A 21,613-nucleotide genomic window follows, 5' to 3' on the forward strand; every position below is an offset into this window, starting at 1 on the left:
TGCGTGCTGCTTTCTCCATGGTCGCACAGATGGGGCCCCAAATGCAAATTCCACAGCAACATCCCAGAATCATCACCCCACGTCTCCCAGGGACTGTCAGCGGCTGCACACACTGAGAGAAGGAACATCGACAAGAACACACATATTAGCATGCAAAATATTTGCAGCTCGTTAGGCATTTTGACTCGGACACAAACAACCATATGTTTGTAAATCACTGGACATCAAAAGTAAGAATATCATTTAAAGGGTAAAGACTACAGCCAGGGTAATGCATTTAATTCTATTTTATGAGATAGGTAAATAAATGTATGGAGCCCTCCCTGCCCCAAAGCACAGACACACGCTGAGCCCGTTCATCATGCCCAAATGCACAGAACACATATAAAATGGGTGGGATCTGCAAAGCCCTGGCAGATCCCACAGAGCAGTGGGTACCCCAAATCTCTGAACATGCCAAAAAATGGTAAAGCGAGTGACCCTTCGTAAGAGTCCCCTAGAACAGCCAAGAGCATTTATATTGAAAAAACTATTTATTTGTTCAACATAAAATATCTAGTGTGGAATTAAACTATCCAGTGTTGCATCAGTAACATAGGAACAAAAGGAGTATTTTACAACAAGCTTGATATACACAAAGTTTTTAAACATTAAAATGTATCCAGCTTAGAAACTGTACATTCAAACACAGGAAAACATTCAATGTTCTTTCGGCAAGCATTTAGGAATAATAAATCATTCCATCAAAGCACACTTGGAGAATTATTTGTCCCACAACAGCTTTGCACATTAATATATTGGACAGTTAGTAAATCTCTGAACCCCACAATTGTTTGCTCTCGATTTTAATTCAAAATTATCTCACTTTATTGTTTTAAATGTTATATTAATTCCTTCATCAGTGAAAAATACTCGACAGTGTGTAAAACAATCTTTGGAAGCTTATTATATACATCAACGGTGTTGCCATATTAACAAAATATGACTCGTGATTATTTATAGGCTATTGTGTATCAACTCAAACATTCTTCAGTTTTTCAGTGAACAATCTAAAAAGTCCTTGCATTATTAATAATACGTTAAGACCTGCAAAACCTGAACTTCGGTTTCTCCTTCCTCCCTGGCTTCTCCACCCAGCTGATCCAAAGCCCACGACCATCCCTGGGAGCTTCTCCCACACCCCAATCACGCTCCAGGCACCCTGGGCTTTACATCAAAGGCCCAAAGTGTGAAGATGCTCCAGCAGGACCCGCCAGTCTTGGTATTTATATCGTTAAATACATTTTCAATGCAGAATTCATAAAAAGTAAAAATGCCTTTTTTTTTTTTTTAATACTGTAAATGTCACAGGTTAAAACTGAACTACTCAACAGCAGCAAAAGGTTTTGCATTATCTGTAAATCTTTACCTAGTAAATGTTTTAACTGAAGTATAGGTATCTGCAAATTCGGGAGATCCATACGCTCCACTCTGAACGCCCACTTTCCTTTCAAACTGTTGAATATTGACTCAAAACCATGAAGCGATATGTGAACATTAACACTGGAAAAGCAGAAATTTAACAAAAGGAGCTTTAATAACAGACAAAGGGAGGGGGCTGGGAGGTGGAATCCTCCGGGCCACGGACATCACGCGCTTTGGATTCCTCCTCCCCTCTAGCACAGGGTTCCCCAGGGACCACCCGGGTTTGGGGTGTTCACTGTAAACACAGCTCACGGCAAAGCCACACAGCCAGGGACACGGAGCAGCTGGACGTGTCCCAGTCATGCGTGGACCAGCACATTCCCAAGTGCCATCACCAACGGGAGGAAGAGGGTGACAGCCAGAACCGTCACCAGAAGGTGACCAGTCCGTCCAACACAAAGGCAAAGCAGGTCTTCCAGCTCACTGGTCTCCTATCAGATCTAAATCCATCCAGGATCCACCATGGAAAGCGGGATCCCTGTCAGCTGAGCGGTTTTTTCCCCTTACTGGGACAAGTTTCCCTGCTTAGCCCAACTGCTCCCAGAGCCTTTCGTTGCTGTCACCACCATCGCACAGTGAACAAAGGGACACTTTGGTGCCTTGTCAAACTTTGACTTTTCTCAGCAGGAGATCCCCACACACAGAATATCAATAACCTTTTAGGCCTTTTTTTACTAAGCTGAGTTTCCTCCATTTCTCTAAGGAATTACCCACTTCTCATTTTCCTTCAGTGCTATAAACAAACAGCCTAACACATCTCAGAGCACTAGACTGCACTGCAGTGCTGTGAAACCCCCCAGGAAAGCTGAACCCCAGCTGTGCCCCTTTGTTTTGCACCCAAACATGGACCCAGTCACCTGCTCCCGCCCCACGGAAAAAAGGGGCCTCATTCCCAGAATACTTAAAACATCCTATTGTGCAAAACCTGGTTGCACATTTACCTATGTTTACATGAGACAACCGACCACATGCTCTATAAAAATGTATTGCTTCCTGCAGCCTATGGATTAGCATTTAGTCCATCTCACTTACATCTGCTTGTGTGTCCCACAGTCTGGAATCCTGAAAATAAACGGAGACACAATGAGCCACATCTCAGCTCCCTGATGCATTTTCTCTCTGCACATCTACAGACTCTGGAATCTGATTTCCTGCAAAGCCACAGATTTCTGACAAACGAGACAAACATCCGCACCTGAGTTCTCTGACAAGAGCAGGATCATCAACCTTGATGAGCTACACCTGAGGGAGTGGAGCTCCTCATCTGAGGATAATTGCAGTTTGGCTCTTCTCAGGATTTTTGTTCCTTCATGACACGATGCCAGCTACATTCCTTTGTCACCAGCTTGATGCTACAGTCAAAGTACAATCAGCAGCTATCAAAAAGTCCTGCCCAGCTGTCAGGAGATCACCTTCTCTACGGAGACACTCCAAAGCAGCTCCATCCAGACTGCGACACGCAGCTCTTCAGACTGAGGCTTTTCTATCAAAGATTTTGGCTACACCACTGTGAGAACGTTCTTAGGCAAATGGAGCAGAAACGTACCTGGACAGAAAACCACAGCGTGCATCTCCACGCACACAGAGACACCAGCACGGCTGAAGGAGTCTTCACCAAGCAGCAGACAGGGTGCTTGATGTTTCTGGCAATGTCAGAGGAGTCAAATCCTGCTCCAAACCATGAGGATTTACATTTCTTATGTAAGGTTCCATCTCTGCAACAAATACCACTCCTCACTGACTCAAACTGCCTGCCTTAGGTGGGAGAAACACTCAGAAAATAGCTTTCAAGCAATCAGTGCCTGTCAATTCTCAAGGAACAGAACCCATAGGCAAGGGAACTAGAAAGCATCACTTGCTTTTCCGTTATCACATTTTGTTGTTGTTGATGGCTAAAAAGTGCAAGGCAGGCATCTAATTCATAAAACCTAGTCTGTAGTGTATGGAATCCACCGTGTGCTATGCCAGGTACACAATAAATATTAATCTTTAGTTTTTAGGCATCAAGAGTACATTATTTTAAGTACAGCTTATACTGAGTTGCATTCAGTTAGCTATTTGCTTGACACGGGACATTTTAAGCTGAAGAGCTGACCATGCAAGCACAACAGACTTAAGAAAAACCCTTCCTGCTAAACTTCAAGTGACATCTGGATCAAATGCCTCTCAATACAGAAGTAAAGTTTTTATGAGTGTGAGCAAAGAGCAGCAGGGACACAATTGGCGTAGGTTCAACCCAAAAGTTCCTGCAGTTTGACACATGACAGTGGCAGTGATGGTATGGTCAGCTTCCTATGCTTCAGGGTTGGATTTCTGTGAAAGAGAACTTGCTCGTATCATTCGTTCTTTCGGCAGGTTTTCATGTCCCATCATTCCTGTGAGCCGGAGTTTGACCTGGTGACTCCTGGGGAGTGAGATCCTTTCCCGACCATCTCCTGTCCCCACTCCCTGTGGCTGGACTCCTGTAAGCCACGACCTTTTGTTTCGATGGGCAAGAAGCAGGAGGCCACTGCGGCCAGCAGGCAACATCCGCTGTAAACCACCAGTGTCAAATAGACTGAAGATTCCAACATCACCTGCAGAAAAAAAACGCAGAAAAAATGAATTAGTATCCCAGACACAAACAGAAATATTAATGCAGTAGTAATTTTAATTGCAGTATTGGAAAAAATGTTTCACATGCCCTGTTGCATGCTTTCTTTCCCCAGTGACGACACATAATTCAACACTGACAAAAACCCTGGATTATGAGTGCCAGCCAGCCAGCAGCCTGCTGCTTGGTCGTTTATCCCCTATCATATGGCAAGAGTGAAATTCAGAGGTGAACCAGAACTCAAGAAACAGGCAACACAACCCTCCTCCAGCACCTCATGCACAGATCACCCTTGGTTTGGCTCCTGCAGCAGAAAAGCAGATTTTCCGTCACCATCCTGTGCCTTGTGCCTCAGGGGAAGGGGAAGGGTTTTACCTGCGCGATGAAGGGGGTTATGAGCGCTCCCACTCTGGCCATTCCGCTGCATGTTCCCAGGCCCAAAGCTCGCGTGGCTGTTGGATAAACCTGTGAACAAAGCATCTGCCCATCAACCCCAGCGGGAAGTCCTCTTCCCTCCAGTCTCCTAAATCAATGGAAACTAATAACTGGTACTACAGCAAGTTTTGTTAGATAACGGCAATGAGGTCATCAACTCATATCTGGGGCAAGGTCCATTGTGAAGAGGCCGTAAGAATGACTTTCCCACCATGTTCTCACTCCCCTTAAACATTCTCATTACAAAAAACAACCTCCTTACCTCAGGAGTGTAAACATAAGCAGCCTGAAATCCTCCTGAAATAAAAGCTCTTGCAATGAAGAGCAGCACAGTAAGAACATTTCTGCAAGAATAAAAAGGAGAGCAGTGTTTGGGATTGTTCTGTACAGTGTGTTTGTTTAACTTGGAAGCAAGTGCAACAGGAATGCTAAATCATTAGAATGAATTTTTTTTTTTTAACGAAGCCTTTGCATTTTTTCTGGACCTTTAATATAATAATCATGCCAAATAACCTGCATTCCCAAAATCACATCAGGTTTCTAAGTGTATTCATTCTCACCGACAGCTGTGGCCTATTGAAATGTTTTTCAAAAAGAAGAGGGAGGCAGAGCCAGGGCTTGGTTGTGAAGCACCGCCCTGGTACAGTCAGCCCGGGGAAATACAGGTCATGAACGGCAGAGAGCAGCACATGAACCAGTTACCGAGGCTCAGGACATCAGATCTGATTTAAAAATTGTCCAACAGTTACCTTCTACCTCCTCCTCTCCTGCTTCTTTCAGTTTCCTTCCAAAATCTGTTGAGAAAACCTAACACCATCCTTAATTCTTTCTCCAGTTGAGCACGACCATCTTGTGGCTTTTCAAACCATCACTTTCATTTCTCCTGCCGTAACCAAGGCAGAACATGGATGAATCAGATACACCAGTTGTTCACCGTGTTTTCCTTACCTTCCAACGCAGAGAAACAGCAGAAGACTGCAAAACGAGAAGACAAAAAAGGACAGGGCCATGGTTTTCTTGCGGCCTATCCGATCAATAATCCACAGTGTCACTAACACACCTGTAGAAGGAGACAAGTTGGCTGTTGGGAACTGAGCAGAGGTGGAGGCTGCAGCAGCTGGCTTGTACCATTTTACTGATTATTGCAGCGGTTACCAACGTGAATGCTAAAAGCGTCTGCCTTATGTCTCACTGGAATGTCTTTTGTTCAGCTTCTGACCATCGTTCCCTGCTCATATTCCTACTGCCAGATTTAAGAGCTCTTTAGAACTTAGTATTTTCTTTCCATTCTGTTATATATACGCTGTCATCCAATTATTTCTCACCTGCTCTTTGGTAAAGGAAACAGATCACGCTCTGTCTCACGTTAAGTTTTCTCTCTTATGCAATTTTTCAGATCTTTTTAAAAGCGGACGTACAGCAAGTGTAGGGATTCTCCAAGCCCCAGAGTTGCCAGCATCATATTCAAAGTATCCCTGTTATATTTTTTATTCCCACCTTAGTATGTCTCAGGATCAAAAAGGTCCTTTCAGGTATAGCATCAGTCAAAGAGCACATATTCTCTTTTCTTTCCACTGCACACTGACATCCTCCTCCAAACCACTGTTATGAAGGACAATCCTCCCAGTTAGCAGGGACTAAGTGTATTTACCAGTCAGAGACTTACAACTTTTCATCTATTCAATAGCTTCTCTTTGAGCATTTGTCCCTGAAACTATAACCTAGGACAGTGAAAATAACTTGACCACTGCCTCATAGAATTATCTCAAGCAGATTAATACTGAGAGATCATCTTCTACATCTGAAGAAGCAATGGCTATTACATACTAAGGATCTCACTCCTCCTGTGTCAAACTGTTCACTGAAATCCACTGAAATGGACTGAAAATCATGGCTGAGGCTGGACACAGAGCTTTAAGGAGCAAGTTCTCCATTGATTCACTCTACCCATGATCCTTTTAAAATAGTTCTGAAAAGTCATTTATGGGTAAAAGTTCAACTGATTCTGCTTCTTTAATTTAATTGTCACTCTTCCTCTGAATGCCTAATATGTTGCTTGGACTGAATCCACAGTCAGATGGACCATTAGAGCTTCCCAAAGCAATTACTGGTGATTTTATCTGTAGTGATCACACAGGCAGTGAGGAGAGCTACAGCAACTGTGTGCACTGCATTTATCACGTAGTCCAACCAAGGAGCTCCAGTGCTGCAGGAAAGACGTTGGTTTTAGGCCAGAAATAAGAGCCAGTTCCATCACTCGTGCCAGAGCCCATCCCAGTCACACGGGGCCACTGATGCTTCTTTTTGCCACTCACCTGGGAATTCTGACAGGGTTGTCCAGAGCAGGTCAGTGTAGTCTTCCTCGGTCAGATACTCACAGGTCAGGCTGCACTTTGCTTTAACTTCTTTCCTTCTACTGGATACTATAGAAGAAAAAGTTAAAAAATAAAATAAAAAAAGAATATATATATATGTGAAAAAGTCTCTTCTCTGTCCACCTTCCATTACTCCTGCAATATCTTTATCACTATTGCTGCTGAAACAGAAGGAAGGGATGTACCAAAAAGACGCTGTGGCACAGCAGGTACGTTCTATCTAGAAGACACAGCTGAAACCAAGCAGTTCATAATCCTATTTGTGGCAGGATGTTCTAACCTCTGCAATGAGCGCTACCAGAACGAAAACTTACACTTCCTTAGCAGCTGTACAGGCTTAGATATTTTTCAGTCCATGGCTCATGACAATGAACAGAATTAACATCAGTAATTCAGTTTCTCCCTACATAAATTGGGATACTAACGCTTCATCTATACTTTGAGAAGACTGAATGATAATGTGCCTTTGTAAAAACAAGTATTTTTAAAGGCCACATGCTCCTTTGTGGAGGCTAACCAGAGTCAGAGCCCTCAAACAGCTCATACACTGTTGTAGAAGCTTGGGATCAGGTCTACTCCCAGTATTACCCATCTTCTTTCTATAACTTTCCAACTATCAGACAGTTTTCACAAATTAAAAGTGCTCTGAATACAATAATGCACCCCCTGGGGAACCACATTTTTCAAGCTTCTTCTTAATGTGGTCAAAGCACCTTTTTTTTACACAAAAATCTGCAACAAAAAGGGCAATGGATTCCCACCGTTATCTTTCTCTCAGCAGGTCTTCATATCTTGAGAACCAGAGAGCTCCGCAGCAGCAGCAGTTATCTCCATCTCAGAACTAATTAGGCCTGTCAGATCTGGGAACTTCTTACATTTATTCAATCACTCTTTTCTCAAGAAGAACAGATACTTTTTCTAACAGGTCTCACTGGAAGGTTGTCTTGCTGTTTTACATTTTGGGCTCAGAGCCACTGCAGGATCTCTCTGCATTGTGCAGGAGATGAGAAACAGTCTATCAAAAATGTCTAAAATATAATAAATAACCCTTTAACTGGATGCCTTAAAACTCAGGCTGGCAGCCACCACCCTTTTCAAACTAACAGCAGAAGAGGATCTAATAAAAGATATTCCACCACTTAACAGAGTATATTTTAAAAGAAAAGATGGGCTAGTACTCACTGCTGCAGACGTCTCCTGCTTGGAAGAACTCTGTAGTTAATAAAACTAACCCATAATATGAAAAAGCATTGGAAAACCTGCAAGGAAGAAAATGAGAGAGGATGTCTCAGCTGGTCAAACCTATAGTAAACAACATGAATCAAAACTGAGCCTACTGTGTGAGGACTTCCACTAAGTGCCACCTCAAAGCTATTTTCTATCAGCATTTACAAAATGAAAGGGCAATTACATTGAGAATGCTAGGGATTGGGTTGTTTAATAAATTATAAATCAATACAGGTTGGGGTTGTGGTTTGGTCTTTTTATTTCTTTTGAGGAGGAAGTCACTGTATTTTAGTGATAATATAAAATACCTCCATTAAAACCCATTTAGAATTGTGCTGGCACTGAGTCATTTATGTCTCCTCTTACCATATAAACCAGAGTAACAACGTGGTCCATCTAAAATGGGGTGTAAAAAGGTCCCTCATTTTGCCTCGGTCCTCCTGTTGGAAACAAGCAGAAGTCAGATGCTCAGGGCTCTCACTGCCCTGGGACAGTGGCAAGGGATAAAACCACACACAGTACCGCAGACTCTGTCTCAGGATGAGAAACTACTCCTCACTGTGAAAGAGGCATATATCACCATCTCTCATTTTTTTATTACTGGTTGAGACATTAAAATTAAACAACATTGATTATTTGCTTAGAAAAATACACATGAATGTAGCACAGTTTCATTGTACCCCACCCTATTAAAGTGCCTGTTACCTGTACATACCTGTCTGGAAATAATCAATTTTCCCAAAGGCATTGGAGCTCCATTCTCCGTTGCTATCCGCTTTAACGTGGCAATTGCTTTTTCTTGATTTCCCGATAATACATCGTACCTGGCACTTTCTGGCAGCCACTAGGAGAGCAGAGCAGAGCACACGCACAATGATGTCGAAAATACACCACCACACATTTCTACAGGGGGCAACCCCAGTGACTCCAGCAGACTGCGACCATAGGAAAGGATTACAGAAACAATCCTTAACGATTCACAGAAATATCTTTCTGCCAATTGTCAAACTCCTCGTTAGGCTCTCAGAAATTGCACAAACCCCATTTTCACCATCAAGTCAGAACTCCACTCTAAAATCTTTCTTTTCTGTTGCCTTGCTTTTATTCTGGAGAACTGTCAGGCATTTCTGCAGGTTCTTTCCATTAGAGCTTCTCAGTAGGAAAGGCAAAGCATCCAGGGCAGATAACAAGATGCTCTAGGCATTCCAAAATTTGCATTTTTAAGCTCCATTTAAAAACAAGCATTTTAGTACCTGTATAACTGGAGGTATTCCTGAAAAACCATGACGGTGACTAAGGAATAATAAGAGCTGCTAAACAATCTCACAAGGACATATATCTTTGAGAAGACTGAGTTATTGACAAATATATTAGCTAATAGTGCACTGAAGCTCAGGTTTAACTCATTTATGTCTTATTTTAGAATCTGACCTGCACTATGCAGATTTTACCCCAGATTTGGGTGGATTTTTTAAGTGGTCAGTAATGATAAAAGTTACAATTTTGGCCAAAAAATCCTAAAGAGCAACCAGGGAAATAACAACAGCTTTGAATACAATGTTGATTCCACTGAGCTCAGCTGAAACAAAGTCATTAAACTGGAGAGATTTCCAGGCCTGATTCGGTTTCGCAAAATTCCAGCCCATCATTGTCCTCCAGCAAATACAGTCACATAAACACAGCTCACTGGAATATTTTCACTAGCACCCTGTTGAATCAACAGCATTTTTGTCACGATTTCAAATGTTTCAAAGAAGACACCAACAGAGAGCTCAAAACTGTCCCGATTTCCTTCGATCAGGTTACAGAATCAGGTAGAGAAGCGGTAGATGGATGCTTCAAAAGAATACCTACAAAGCACAGGACAGCGAAGAGCAAAAGCGGGAGGGCAGAAAGAATGAGAAGCCACCGCCAGCCAAGAGTGGGCATCACCAACACTGCGAGAAGGACCTCAAACACAGTCCCAATGGCCCAAAAAACCTGCCAAGGGGAAAAGACACAGTCACAAATGAGAACAAGAGTGTTCTTGAGGCCTCCGGCTTTGTGACATTCCATGATGGGCTCTCTTGGGACAGCTGGAGAGAGAAACGCCAGAGACAATTCAAATATGCACCACTCTATGGAAACAGAGTCCAGACATTTTAAGGGGATTTGTTTAAATGTTACACAAGCTAAAATGTTTAGTTCTGAAAATCTACCATTGACTTTCTCTAGGCACTCATCTTTAACTGTAGGTAGGTTCTCATATGGAACAGACTCATCGCATGGTATTTCTTAAGCAAAAATAATATTAATATATCTGTTTATGAGTATTATTCCCAGCTATCACCATGAGACTTATGGTAGTTGTTTACCTTAGCAAAACCAATCTACCAAAGCCATAGAGTTTGGTCTGTAGCTGAAGAAGGAATTCCTACTTTTTTAGCAAATAATGGAGCTGGCATCCCCTTGCACATCCTGCCCATGCAGGATTATTCTCCTTTAGATTACAAATCCACTTAGCTCATTATTTAACACTCAGTATATATTCCTAACCCAGGGCTGCTCAGAGGCAGCCAAACTGTGGCAGAACAAAAGTGACACAGAAAGGAGTAATTCATCTACTGAACTCTATTTAAGAAAGATTAATCAACTGAACGCAGGACTAGCCAGCAGTTACCTTAGATCTGGTTTTGCACTGAGAAGCTGTTTCAGTTTGGTGAGGTTTTCCACAAGGATGCTCCTTCCAGGCTGATGTGGATAAGCAACAGTCCTGTTCTCTGACCCTTCAACCATCCATTAAAGGGCTGCAAATTTTACCTCAAAGTATTTATAGGACAAAATTCCACTCTCTGTGACTTTGATACATTTGGATTGACTGCGGGGAGCTGAATTTAGCCCTGCATTTACTGAACAGTCCGTTCTCCACTACCCATTACTGAGTTACAGATTAATTTCACCAGGAGATTAGGTGGCATCCAAATACCCCCCGTGCTAACAGCAGGAACTCTGGCAGCACTGGATGCAAGTGTATTTGCAAAAAGGCAAATTTAACAAAAGTGAAGCATCACCCCAGCACACTATGCTGCTTCTGGACTGAGCTACTTAGTACTGGTGTAGGGGGAAACGTCAGCTCCACACTCACTTGGGCAATCGAGATTCGCCTGCAGCTCTGTGTGAGACTTCTAGTCAGTAGGATTGAAAGGATGGAAGCAACAGCAGAATTTCTCCCTCTAGGGAGCAGTATGCATAGCTACGCTGCTCACCTCTATTAATAAAATGCATTTTGCTCTGGCTTTCATTGGAAGGAATTCAGCATATAAGGTTACCCTGTGAAGAGTGAACATTGAGAAAAATGTCATGTTAGCACACTGAGAAAAATGCCACGTTAGCACAATGAGAAAGGTTCAAACATTTCATTTGCCTTTTATGAAAGTTGCCAAACCCTTAGTAGTAACATAAAAACACAAACCTGTTCCCAGCCCAGCGTCAGCAAGACTGGGGGCACTGGTTCAGACACCCCTTTCTACATCAGAATAAACCCCCTTGACTTCATCGTTGCAATGGAGGACAGAATTTCTCTGTTCATGTGACTTTGTAACCCTGTAGTTATTAGCTAAATGCAGCTGTTCTCGATGCATATGTGTTCACAACCCTGCTCTGCTCTGACACAGGCATTACGTTTGTTATTTGCAGTGTGGTTCACCAGCATTCAAGATAAACTCTTGATGGGTAAAGTATCTCTTCAGAGCTTTACAGCTGGCTCAGAGAATTCCACATCAGTCTGCTCTGCCAGCTTTCAGTTCTCTGAGAGCTGAATACTTTCAAGGTCTGTTCCTGTCACTGGTATAAAATATTTTGCATGCTTTTCTTGTGGGAATTCAAAAAGAAACCATCTAACCCTGCAGAGTCTTTGTTTCATGGCTGTGCCAAAGAGCAGTGGTACAGCTCCTCTGTGAGTATTTCCTGAGGGTGAATGCAGGGCCAGCAGCCAGTCAAGGCTCCCTCGCCTTCTTCAAACCGCCTGGTAAGACTTGTTCTTCGCTCCTCCTCTGTTTGCATTCCATTGTCTCATCCTGCTTCTGCCGCTGAACTCCTCAGGCTTTCTTTCATGTTCGTGACAAAACTCCCACTAAGTTAACAAACAGTTGATTGATCTCTGAGTAGCTTCCCAGAACTCGGTTCATTGAAGTACCAAGTTGCACACAACATTATATTAAATCAGCGACTAAGACAGGAAGTAAAATCGCATAATGAAATGTAGAGTAGTCCCCTATATATTTCAGCAGAAAACAGGAGCTGATTAATGCTGTACCAAATGGTTTCTTTAAGAGAATAGTCCATATCTTTGCAAGTCAGGATGCTGGCACTGTGAATGAATAGTCGTACTCAGTGTCAGATAATATCTCACAGAAAATTCCTGGAGGAGGCCACAGCTCCTCAGGCGCAGCTCCTCCACACGTATAGATAGAGGGATATCTGCTTTAGTCAGTTAATTGATCATTGCTGGATGCTTCCTTTTTAATAGCACCTTTCACAAAAATCTCTGTCTCATACCCATTATAGAACGGAATATTTCAATTATAGAGATACCCACATCATTCCATTGAAACTCAGCTACTCATATCCAAAGTTACGCAGCCTATTTATGGATATTAGGAAGGAGCTGCTTTTCTTGCTTCATACATATTTACTCCTCTGCCAAAGGAATCACTATTCTAGTTGGAACAAGAAACAGACTCAGCAGCAATGAAATCCACTCTGAGTTCTGTAACCAGCTCATCTTTGTATCTAAGTCACGCAGCCTTTGTGCGTTATCTGCCCTGTCAAACGGCGCCAGCTGTGCTGTGGCTGTTCCACTGGGCTCTGCAGAACATCATTAGTACGTGTTTGCAGGACGAGGTGTTATTAACTCTGATGCTTTGACTTTGTTGTTCTCCCGCCTCTTTCCAGTTGTGTTCACTTAGAACCTCATGGCAGAAACTGCCTCACTGTTGGTCAATACACAGCAGGCTATGGGCTTTCCTGTTTTACATACACATTACGCTTCTGTGCAGCTTCTGGAGGTGGGCAGGAGGGCAGTAAAAGAAAATTAATAATAATGTGATGTTCCATCTCAGCTCTGAATCTTTTATAATATCTGGGAATGGCAATAGAAAAGACGGGATATTGACTTGCCTTATGAAGAAGTCTAAGAGCCGTCAATCAAAGTTAGAGTCTGATTAGTCCAAAATAGCACCTCCATGGGGCAAAATATCCATTATTAATAAGGATAAAAGATTACACAGAGAGAATCGTTATACTCTTCCCTTTACATTTATAATTAAAAGCTTAGAGCAGAGTTATTTATTCCAGGTGAAAATCTAGAGATCCTCCTCTTCAGTGAATGGAATGACATGGTGACAGAGAAATATCCCAATGCTGTCTCCTTCTCAGAAATGTGTCTGAGCCACCACAATATCTTCAGTGCTCCGGGTCTGGGCTGTGTGGTTTCAGAATTCTAACTTGGGTTCAGACGTGAAAGTTTAGGCTCTGACTGAACAATAATCTGCAGTTCTACAAACACCAGCAGTCAGGGCTCAGCTCTACCTCTAAATTCTCGTGTTTACATCATGACTGCCTTGTGACAGGACTGTGTTGTCCCTTATAGACTCTGCCAACACAATCTAACAACGCCGTGTTTAGGCACATCTATAAATGCTGTCTGTTGTGGTTTATCCACTTCGGTGGGACAACTGAACAGAGGCATGTCTTCAATTTGACATAAGCATTTTTTAAAAGTAAACAGAAAAGAGAAAGCTTGGACTTGTGAATATTTACTTACGACTGAGGCACTCCTCCGATCCCAAAGCCCACCAGGCCCCTCAGCACCAAGATCCAGCTGTACACTGGTGCAAAACCACTCAAGATCCCATAATAGAGCGTCCACAACACGCTGATCTTCAGGCCCTATATTGAAAAACCAAGCACAAGGAAGAGAGTTTCTGCTGTAATACAAATTAACAAAGTGTAAAGTAGAGCTTCCATTTCCTTTTTTTTTTTCACGGGCGGTCAATTCTGGCTCTGCTTAATTCTACTTAATACATGTGGACTATGACATTTGTGAACATCATGCACTGAAACATCCACACCGTAGAAATATTAGAATATATTCTAGTAGGAGCTGAAGACTTACTGTTTTCCTCCCGTACTGATCTGAAATGTTTCCCCAGAGAGTGGAGCTGGACATCATTCCCACAAACACCACCTGTGAAACACCAGAAAAATGTCTTCCCCTTAACAAGAAGACAAGTGAAGATTTCCGTGTGACAGCAAAGAGGGAACAACTTCACAGTGAAAGCAGAAAAACTCAGCTCTAGCAATAGAGCAACATGTCCAGGTGTCCTGGGTATAGTTGCTTTGCACTAGAGACTGTTAAAAACAATTATTCATATAGTGAGATTTTTCAAAAGTCACTAACTTCACTTCCATTCACTTGACATGATTTTAACTGATCTAAATCTACTGAGCATTTTGACCAATTTACACAACGCCACAAATAGCAACAAAAGCTAAAGGAAAAAAGAAATGCAGGAGCTGAAGTGCATGCCCTACAACAGCGGCATATGGGGAGAAAAGGGTCCCAAAACAAGTTTTCTTATCCCAAAGGCATTGCCTGTTTCCAACATCACATCACAGCACCACACTTAGAGGTGGGATTAGAAGAACTCTGCTTGCAAAGATCACCGCATGATCCACCTCGAGAAGCGACTGCTTGCTCTCTCAGCTCCCAGTCTATGTACGAGCAGGATTAAATGTGGTGAGAGAGAAAGATTTTCCAGAAAGACAGTAAAAAATTACCAATCTTTTTTTTTGCAATTAGTCAAATAGTTTGTATTTTAGGATGAGTTTGAGTCAATTAATGTATTTTCCTGGAAATTACATGAAACTTTAAAGCTGAAATTTGCACTATTTCCTCAGTTTTCACTGAATTTCATTTCTTCAAGCTCTGGCTTTTAAAAAAGGCTCCTATATTCTTCCAAGCCAAAGGCAATCTGCAGATTTAACTTTGGGATATAAAGCATAATGTCTGAATAACAATGAGTGGAAAAACCTTATAGAATACAGGATCTGTTGGTTATTTTTCCTACCGATGTGAGCAATGCAACCTGCCAGCTTGGTAATCGCCACTCACAATGAAGCTGAGGAGCTAGGATACTTAAAATCATCATTTCCATAGCATCTGCCATCTAGAAGGGTAGAAAAGAAACAAAAATAAACAACCGCCTGAAAATCGCTGAGATTCCCTAACTGATGATCATGCAGTTGACCTTGATAACAATTACTTGCCCATGCTAATCCAGTAATAACAGACAGCTTCCACTGGAACTTTCCAAATCCAATGGCTTCCACCGCATCTTCCACCATGAAAGTATCTGCAAAGAAAACAATTCTAGTGCAGAAGCGTATTCCCTCCCTAGTAAGAGCCACCCCTTGAGACCGCATTTTCTGTGAATGCAATTACTGATTAACTGGGTTACCTATTGAGATCTAAAATATATAACAGGGGTCTACTTAGCTTTTATACAGCTGCTGCTCAGGAAAATCTCTACATTCTTTGGGAATTGTGCTAAAGCCAAAATAATTCTAAATATTCCTAGAATATTTTCTTCACAGAGAAGTAAATCAGTGTAGCACCAATGACTCCAAGGCACGTTCAACCTGTTACTCCTGGGAGTGACTCCAGCAGCCACTGAATTGCAGGTGCCTCTGGTGAGAAGTGCATGAGATGTTCAACAGCACAAAGCGAGTGATGGGACGTGCAGAAGAATATTTATTGCATGGAGAGTAATCTATTTGAATCAAAAATTTGCCTGAGACACACATGTATCTTAAGACATATTTTGTTTAAAATCCTGATGGTTCTTGTTTGCCACACACTGTCATGACCCCATTATTTCGTTCTATCTGAAGAAGCTGAGATATCTCAACTTTCTTTGCTCAAATACAAAATGAAATATACCACAAAAAGCACACATTAATATTCAAGCTGTTTAAATCAATTTCAGTCTCAAGGTTTTAACACTTCCAGCAGTTTAAAAAGTACATTTGCCACAGAAAAGCTTAATCTAGCTAGGAGATGGACACCCCCGCAAAGCAAAAGACAAAAACACAAACCAAAAGGAAACCATCCAAAATCCGACTGATAAACAGAGACGTCACAAGGTCTCAGTGTGTGACTTGAACCCAGGCATTCGACGTGATGGCACTAACGCTCAGCACAATGGGGTGTTGCATCACTTGCAGTTTTTTGGGTGATATGCCAACTGAAATTCTACATTTATCTGCAGACTTGCACTGCTGCACTCTTTCCTCCTTTTACCTGGCGATTTGTAACTTCTCTGAAAGCAGTGTATTCAGCCTGGCTGCAACACCACCAAAATGAAGCAGGCAAAACCTTCTCCTGACGGGAAAACAAGAAACCTACTCACCATCAGTTGGGTTGGCAAATTCTTTTGGCACTGCAGCTCCATCCTCCAGCTCGACAGGCTCTAGCTCTGTCCGAACACCCTCAATCTGAATTTCGTGTTCTCCTGAAATGACATCCTCATCTGACCTGGAACTTTCCCCGGTGCGGCGAAACTTGACCACCCTAAGAATACAGAATTGGGAATTAATATTTTGGTTGATCTTTTCCAGGTTGAAGTTCTGCTTAATCTTCAAGTCCTCTTTGGGCAAACAGCAGCCAGGTTTCTCCACATCCTCCTGTTCTTGTAGGAAAATCCCAAATTCAACTTTCCACGTTGCTTTCTTAAGAGGGATTTGTGTCTTAGCAGACACGGAAGTCCTGAAATTCGTCAGATTTGTAAACATTGTTCAGTGAAGTAGGATTAATAAAATCATTCAGTGAATTTGTTGATTTTTTTTTCCCATCACAGTGATGATTCTGTGACTACAGATATGATTGCTTTCATCTCTTGTCTTAAACAGAAGTATCTACTATTATATAACTAATTAAATAACCCATATTTTAAAAAACTACTTGATTTCCCATACTGGGCTCATCTGTACATTTTTCGACTCTCTCGGGTAATGAGGTGGGACAGAACAAGAAAGTGAATCAAATGATATGTCTTTTCCCCTCAGGTTCAAGCCAGGACTGTAGAGGGTACCTGCCTGCCCGGTATAGCCCTGGTACGTCAGATGATGATGGTTACGAGTCTCATGCTCGCAGTTCTCTGTATTTTATATCATTCATGGCACTAGCTGAGTAAAAATGGTCTCATCTCTGCAGCAAGGCCACGGAGAGAACAAGACGTGAAAACTGAACTTTGTTAAATTGACACTACTTCCACATTTCAGTCACCGGGATTTTGTGCAATGCTTCATGTACATAGAGAAGCTCCACTTTCCATCAATTAAGCTTCCTGTGAGCAACAATTTTGAACCAGATCTACTGTCTTTAATGTAACAGACTCCTCCAGCTTCTTTCACTTTACCTGCAACATCAGTGTAACTTTTTCACCTTGGCAACTGATTATTGGATTTCTGTGAAACAGTTATTTGGAAGTAGTTCAAATTAGTCTTGCTACTACCTCTTCTGACTTCCAACACCTGAACATTTTAATTCTACAATGAAGATTAGCAGAGAGTCTCTTGAGCTGCAGTTTAAGACTCTGGTTTAAGGGCCAGCAGAATGAAACTGTTGGTACCCTTGCCAGCTGCAGCTGCAGCAAACTGCCGGGAGCGCCTGACATTTCTAAGGGTGAACTGAAAGACTTTTCACATTTGGCAAGACCTCAACTCTTATTTTCTCTGACAAGTGCTGCTGAGGTAACCTGGAGAGGGGCAGAAGTACAGGGACCGTTTTGCAAGGTTATTCCTCATCTGCTTTGCAGACTGTTGAGATATTTGGGGATGATTTTTTCAGGTAAACAGGGCATTCCAGGCTCTGTATGGGGCAAATACTCCTTGTACTCCTTCAGTACTGCAGCTGGAAACTGGAAGCTTTTCTCTGGCCTTTCTGTTTTGGCAGACAAACAAGAGAGTCACAAATTTTGTTTTCTAAGATAACATTTGAAGATCTTAAACACAACAACACAGAACAAACCCCAGGCCTCTCTGCAATGACTGCAGTGAAACTGGGGTTTATCCCACAGTCCGATTTGGGGTATGCAGAGAATCCTTCACCCAGCTATAAGAAAAGACAAACAGAACAACAAAACTCAGGTTCAGGTTCATATTTAGTTCCATTGACAAACTTAACTTGGTATCTTGGTTTGAATTTTCTTTTGCTGACCGTACAGGACAAACACAAATAATTATTACTCTTGCATTGAAATTGTCACTGAAGATATGATCTTCATAGGACCTACAAAACATTAACCTATACTCTTAGCAAGCACTGAAATTTGTATGCCCAAGAGATGACTTTTTATTACAGAGGGTAACTGATACAAAGTACCATTTACTTCTTAGTTGCAAAAGCTTTAGAGGAACATGGTTTAGCTACACAGGAAGTAAACTTTTATATTTGTATTTTATTAAAGGAAGACTCTGGCTGTAACTTCAGTAGTGTGGTGCAAAGTTCATTGAAGTATATGGGCAGCTCTTCCCCTGATTTCAGGAGGAAAAGGCAGTGACTGATCTGAAAACTGTAAATACTTCAATGGCATCTGAGTAGAGAGCTACCTGGCCACATTCCCCACCACAGGAAATAATATGTTTATCACTTAGGAACCTATAAAACAAATTGACACAAATGAAGAAAAAACCACACAGTGATATTTACTGTTCCATACTTGCAAAATTGTTCACAGCTGAGGCATCTCAGAGAGCTGTATTTGTCTGTAAGATCCCCCAGCAGCAAATATGTCTGATTACACCTACATTGCAAGGTACCTTAGAACATTTTTCTGTGTTTTGTTTCTAAAATATATATATGTATATATATATTTGGGAAAAATGGCCTAATAAAATCATGTCTTATTTTACTTATTGACAAGCTGAATGCATCCAAACGAAGTATTTGAAAATAACTGGAGTTCATGTCCATTTTCCCAACTTATTAGAAATGTTATGGGACAGTTTGCTCTGTCATTGGCATGAGCTGATTAATATTTAAGAGCAACTTTAAGCGTGTATTCCCTACCTTGTGGAGTCAATGATTTATAAATAGGAATTATGTTTCAAAGCACCTGACAATGGAGCATGAGGAGAAATGCACTTGTTTTTAAAGGGAACACTTTGCATTCTCGAAAAGGAAATACTGGTGTTAAAAGGTAGTAATGCTTTTATCACCTTTTTGCACAGATCCAGCGACCACATCTGACAGCCAAGAGTTCCTCCCCAATACCAGCATTTACCTTGTGCAGCAACGTTTGCTTCTCCAAAACATACAGTTTGCAAATACCGGCGGTACTCACTGCACACACACCTTTGCAAAAAAAGGATCTGATCCGCAATGGGTTCGTGGCATGCGGGAGGAAGGGGAGAAAGACGCCTTCCCTAGCACAGCATTATTTACAGATGCAATCCACCTTGCTAATGCAATAGTAACGCTTCCTCTCCAAAAAAAAATCTTTCGGCACTTCCTCGGTTTTATTCCACCCCTCCTTGTTTCTACCACCATCAAGTTCATGCAAAAAAAAGAAAAAATTATACATATATATATATATAGAGAGAGAGAGAGTGAGTGAATTTATGTAAGAAATGGAGCCGTGCGTGCCCCCAGGATGCTGGAGCCAGGCAGATGCACAAGGAAAATGGCCTGCGCTTCCCGGGCCTAGGACACTGCCCGGCATCCCCCAAACCCGCGGCGTTCCCGAGCCCCCGCGCCCCCCGGCCGCGACTCACGGCAGCTGCCGGAGCTGGAACAAATCCTCCTCCATGGCCGCGCTGCGGCGGGGCCGCCGCTCGCATCGCTCCGCGCCGGGATGGCCGGGGGCGGGCGGGAGCGGCGGGGCTGGACAGCGCCGGGGCCCGGGCAGCGCCGGGAGCGAGCGGAACGGACGGAACGAACGGAACGGAGCGGGGCGGAACGGAACGGCTCGGCTCTACTAGGCACAGCTCGGCTCAGCTCAGCTCGGCTCTATTAGGCACGGCTCGGCTCAGCTCAGCTCGGCTCTATTAGGCACGGCTTGGCTTGACTATTAGGCACAGCTTGGCTCAGCTCGGCTCGGCTATTTGGCATGACTCGGCTCAGCTCAGCTTGACTATTAGGCACAGCTCAGCTCAGCTCGGCTCGACACCATTAGGCACGGCTTGGCTCAGTTTGGCTTGGCTACTAGGCACAGCTCGGCTCAGCTCAGCTTGACTCTACTAGGCACGGCTTGGTTCAGCTTGGCTTGGCTACCAGGCACAGCTTGGCTCAGCACAGCTCGGCTCAACTCTATTGGGCACAGCTTGGCTCAGCTCGACTTTTAGGCACAGCTCGGCTCAGCTCAGCTTTGCTCATCTTGGCTCAGCTGGGCTTGACTCTATTAGGCACAGCCTGGCTCTGCTTGACTTCGCTTAGCATGGCTCATCTCTATTAGGCGTGGCTCAGCTCAGCTTGACTCTACGAGGTATGGCTTGGCTCAGCTCAGCTTGACTATTAGGTATGGCTCAGCTCAGCTTGGCACTATTAGGCACGGCTCAGCACAGCTCAGCTCAACTGCCCTTCCTGTCACTGCTCTGGGGGTACCACCCTGGGACACATGGGGCTCAGCTCCTGTGCCACCATCTGTCCTTGTCCCCCTGGGGTTCACTGTCAGAGGAGCCCCCACGGGCAGGGTGCCTCCTCAGGAATGTCACTGACAGGAGAAAATGATGGAGGCATCCCCAGGGAAGGCCAAGCCAAGGAGGTTTGGGTGCCCCTGCTCCCAGGGTGAGAACAAAGGCTCAGGAGGGTGTTGGTCTCTTTTCCCAGGTAACAAGCAACAGGACGAGAGGAAACAGCCTCAAGTTGTGCCAGGGGAGGGTTGAGGTTGGATCTTGGGAACAATTCCCTCCCGAAAGGGCTGTCTGGCATTGGAACAGGCTGCCCGGCATTGGAACAGGCTGCCCAGGGCAGTGGTGAAAGACACAAGGTCACCCTGGCACATTCCCCATAGGCCTTCTCCTTCAGTTGGAATAAACAGCTTGTTTGTGCACATTCCTGCATCTACAGGAGAATCCTTTGCAGAGAAAGGCCTGCAGGAGAAAATAAGGGGGAAATATATGCTAGGAAGATGACTAGGAGATGTTTGATGTGATTAAAATTTAAAATACATTTGACAAATTGGAGAAGTGGCCTGAAATCATCAAGACAATGTCAAATGAAGACAGGTGAAAAGTGCAACAGTGAGGAAGAAGAATTAAGTTGAACAAATTCAGGTCATAGTTCAATACTTCCTATGATCCAAGAAGTCTGCTCTGTTTCACAGGGTAAAATACTGCAGATAAAGTTAGTACAACGGGAGGATTTACTGACTGAAACTTCCAGAGCAGATCAGTCATCATGGGCCTTTATCAGAGAGATGCCAGTGGAGTAGCCTCATGGAGTTCCAGGATGAGGTTTATCCACAGAACATTCACAGAG

General features: G+C 43.1%; 1 protein-coding gene across 4 annotated transcripts; it reads right to left on the reverse strand.

Annotated features, from left to right (window-relative positions):
• Window position 1: 1 nt before the first annotated feature.
• On the reverse strand, window positions 2-20,197 carry SVOP (SV2 related protein). Of its 4 annotated transcripts, XR_011741660.1 has the most exons (17): window positions 19,909-20,192; window positions 16,545-16,705; window positions 15,403-15,488; window positions 15,204-15,302; window positions 14,249-14,320; window positions 13,898-14,022; window positions 11,340-11,403; window positions 9,949-10,074; window positions 8,810-8,938; window positions 8,461-8,534; window positions 8,050-8,126; window positions 6,808-6,915; window positions 5,441-5,552; window positions 4,755-4,836; window positions 4,433-4,522; window positions 1,409-4,040; window positions 2-112 (listed from the first exon to the last, which is right to left on the reverse strand). XR_011741660.1 is itself a non-coding variant. In XM_065851907.2 (16 exons), exons 1-16 carry the CDS (start codon window positions 19,941-19,943, stop codon window positions 3,834-3,836), a joined length of 1,647 nt encoding a protein of 548 aa, XP_065707979.1. In that variant the 5' UTR covers window positions 19,944-20,192; the 3' UTR covers window positions 515-3,833. The 4 variants fall into 4 exon arrangements, 3 of the variants coding, with proteins under 3 accessions (XP_065707979.1, XP_071671929.1, XP_071671930.1); XM_065851907.2 differs by lacking the exon at window positions 2-112 and having other exon boundaries at window positions 515-4,040; XM_071815828.1 differs by lacking the exons at window positions 2-112; window positions 9,949-10,074 and having other exon boundaries at window positions 515-4,040.
• Between the last annotated feature and the right edge of the window lie 1,416 nt (window positions 20,198-21,613).

Source organism: Patagioenas fasciata, chromosome 17 (genome assembly GCF_037038585.1).
Source record: "Patagioenas fasciata isolate bPatFas1 chromosome 17, bPatFas1.hap1, whole genome shotgun sequence".
Lineage (NCBI taxonomy): Eukaryota > Metazoa > Chordata > Aves > Columbiformes > Columbidae > Patagioenas > Patagioenas fasciata.

What these genes read in the sequence shown, in the direction of transcription:
- SVOP (XM_065851907.2), bottom strand. Translation starts at nt 19,943, where the DNA reads ATGGAGGAGGATTTGTTCCAGCTCCGGCAGCTGCC. An exon ending in TTCCAGCTCCGGCAGCTGCC is followed by an intron (nt 16,706 to 19,908) that starts GTGAGTCGCGGC and finishes CTGTATTCTTAG; the next exon opens with GGTGGTCAAGTTTCGCCGCA. An exon ending in TCTTCGCTGTCCTGTGCTTT is followed by an intron (nt 8,939 to 9,948) that starts GTAGGTATTCTT and finishes CTGCTCTCCTAG; the next exon opens with TGGCTGCCAGAAAGTGCCAG.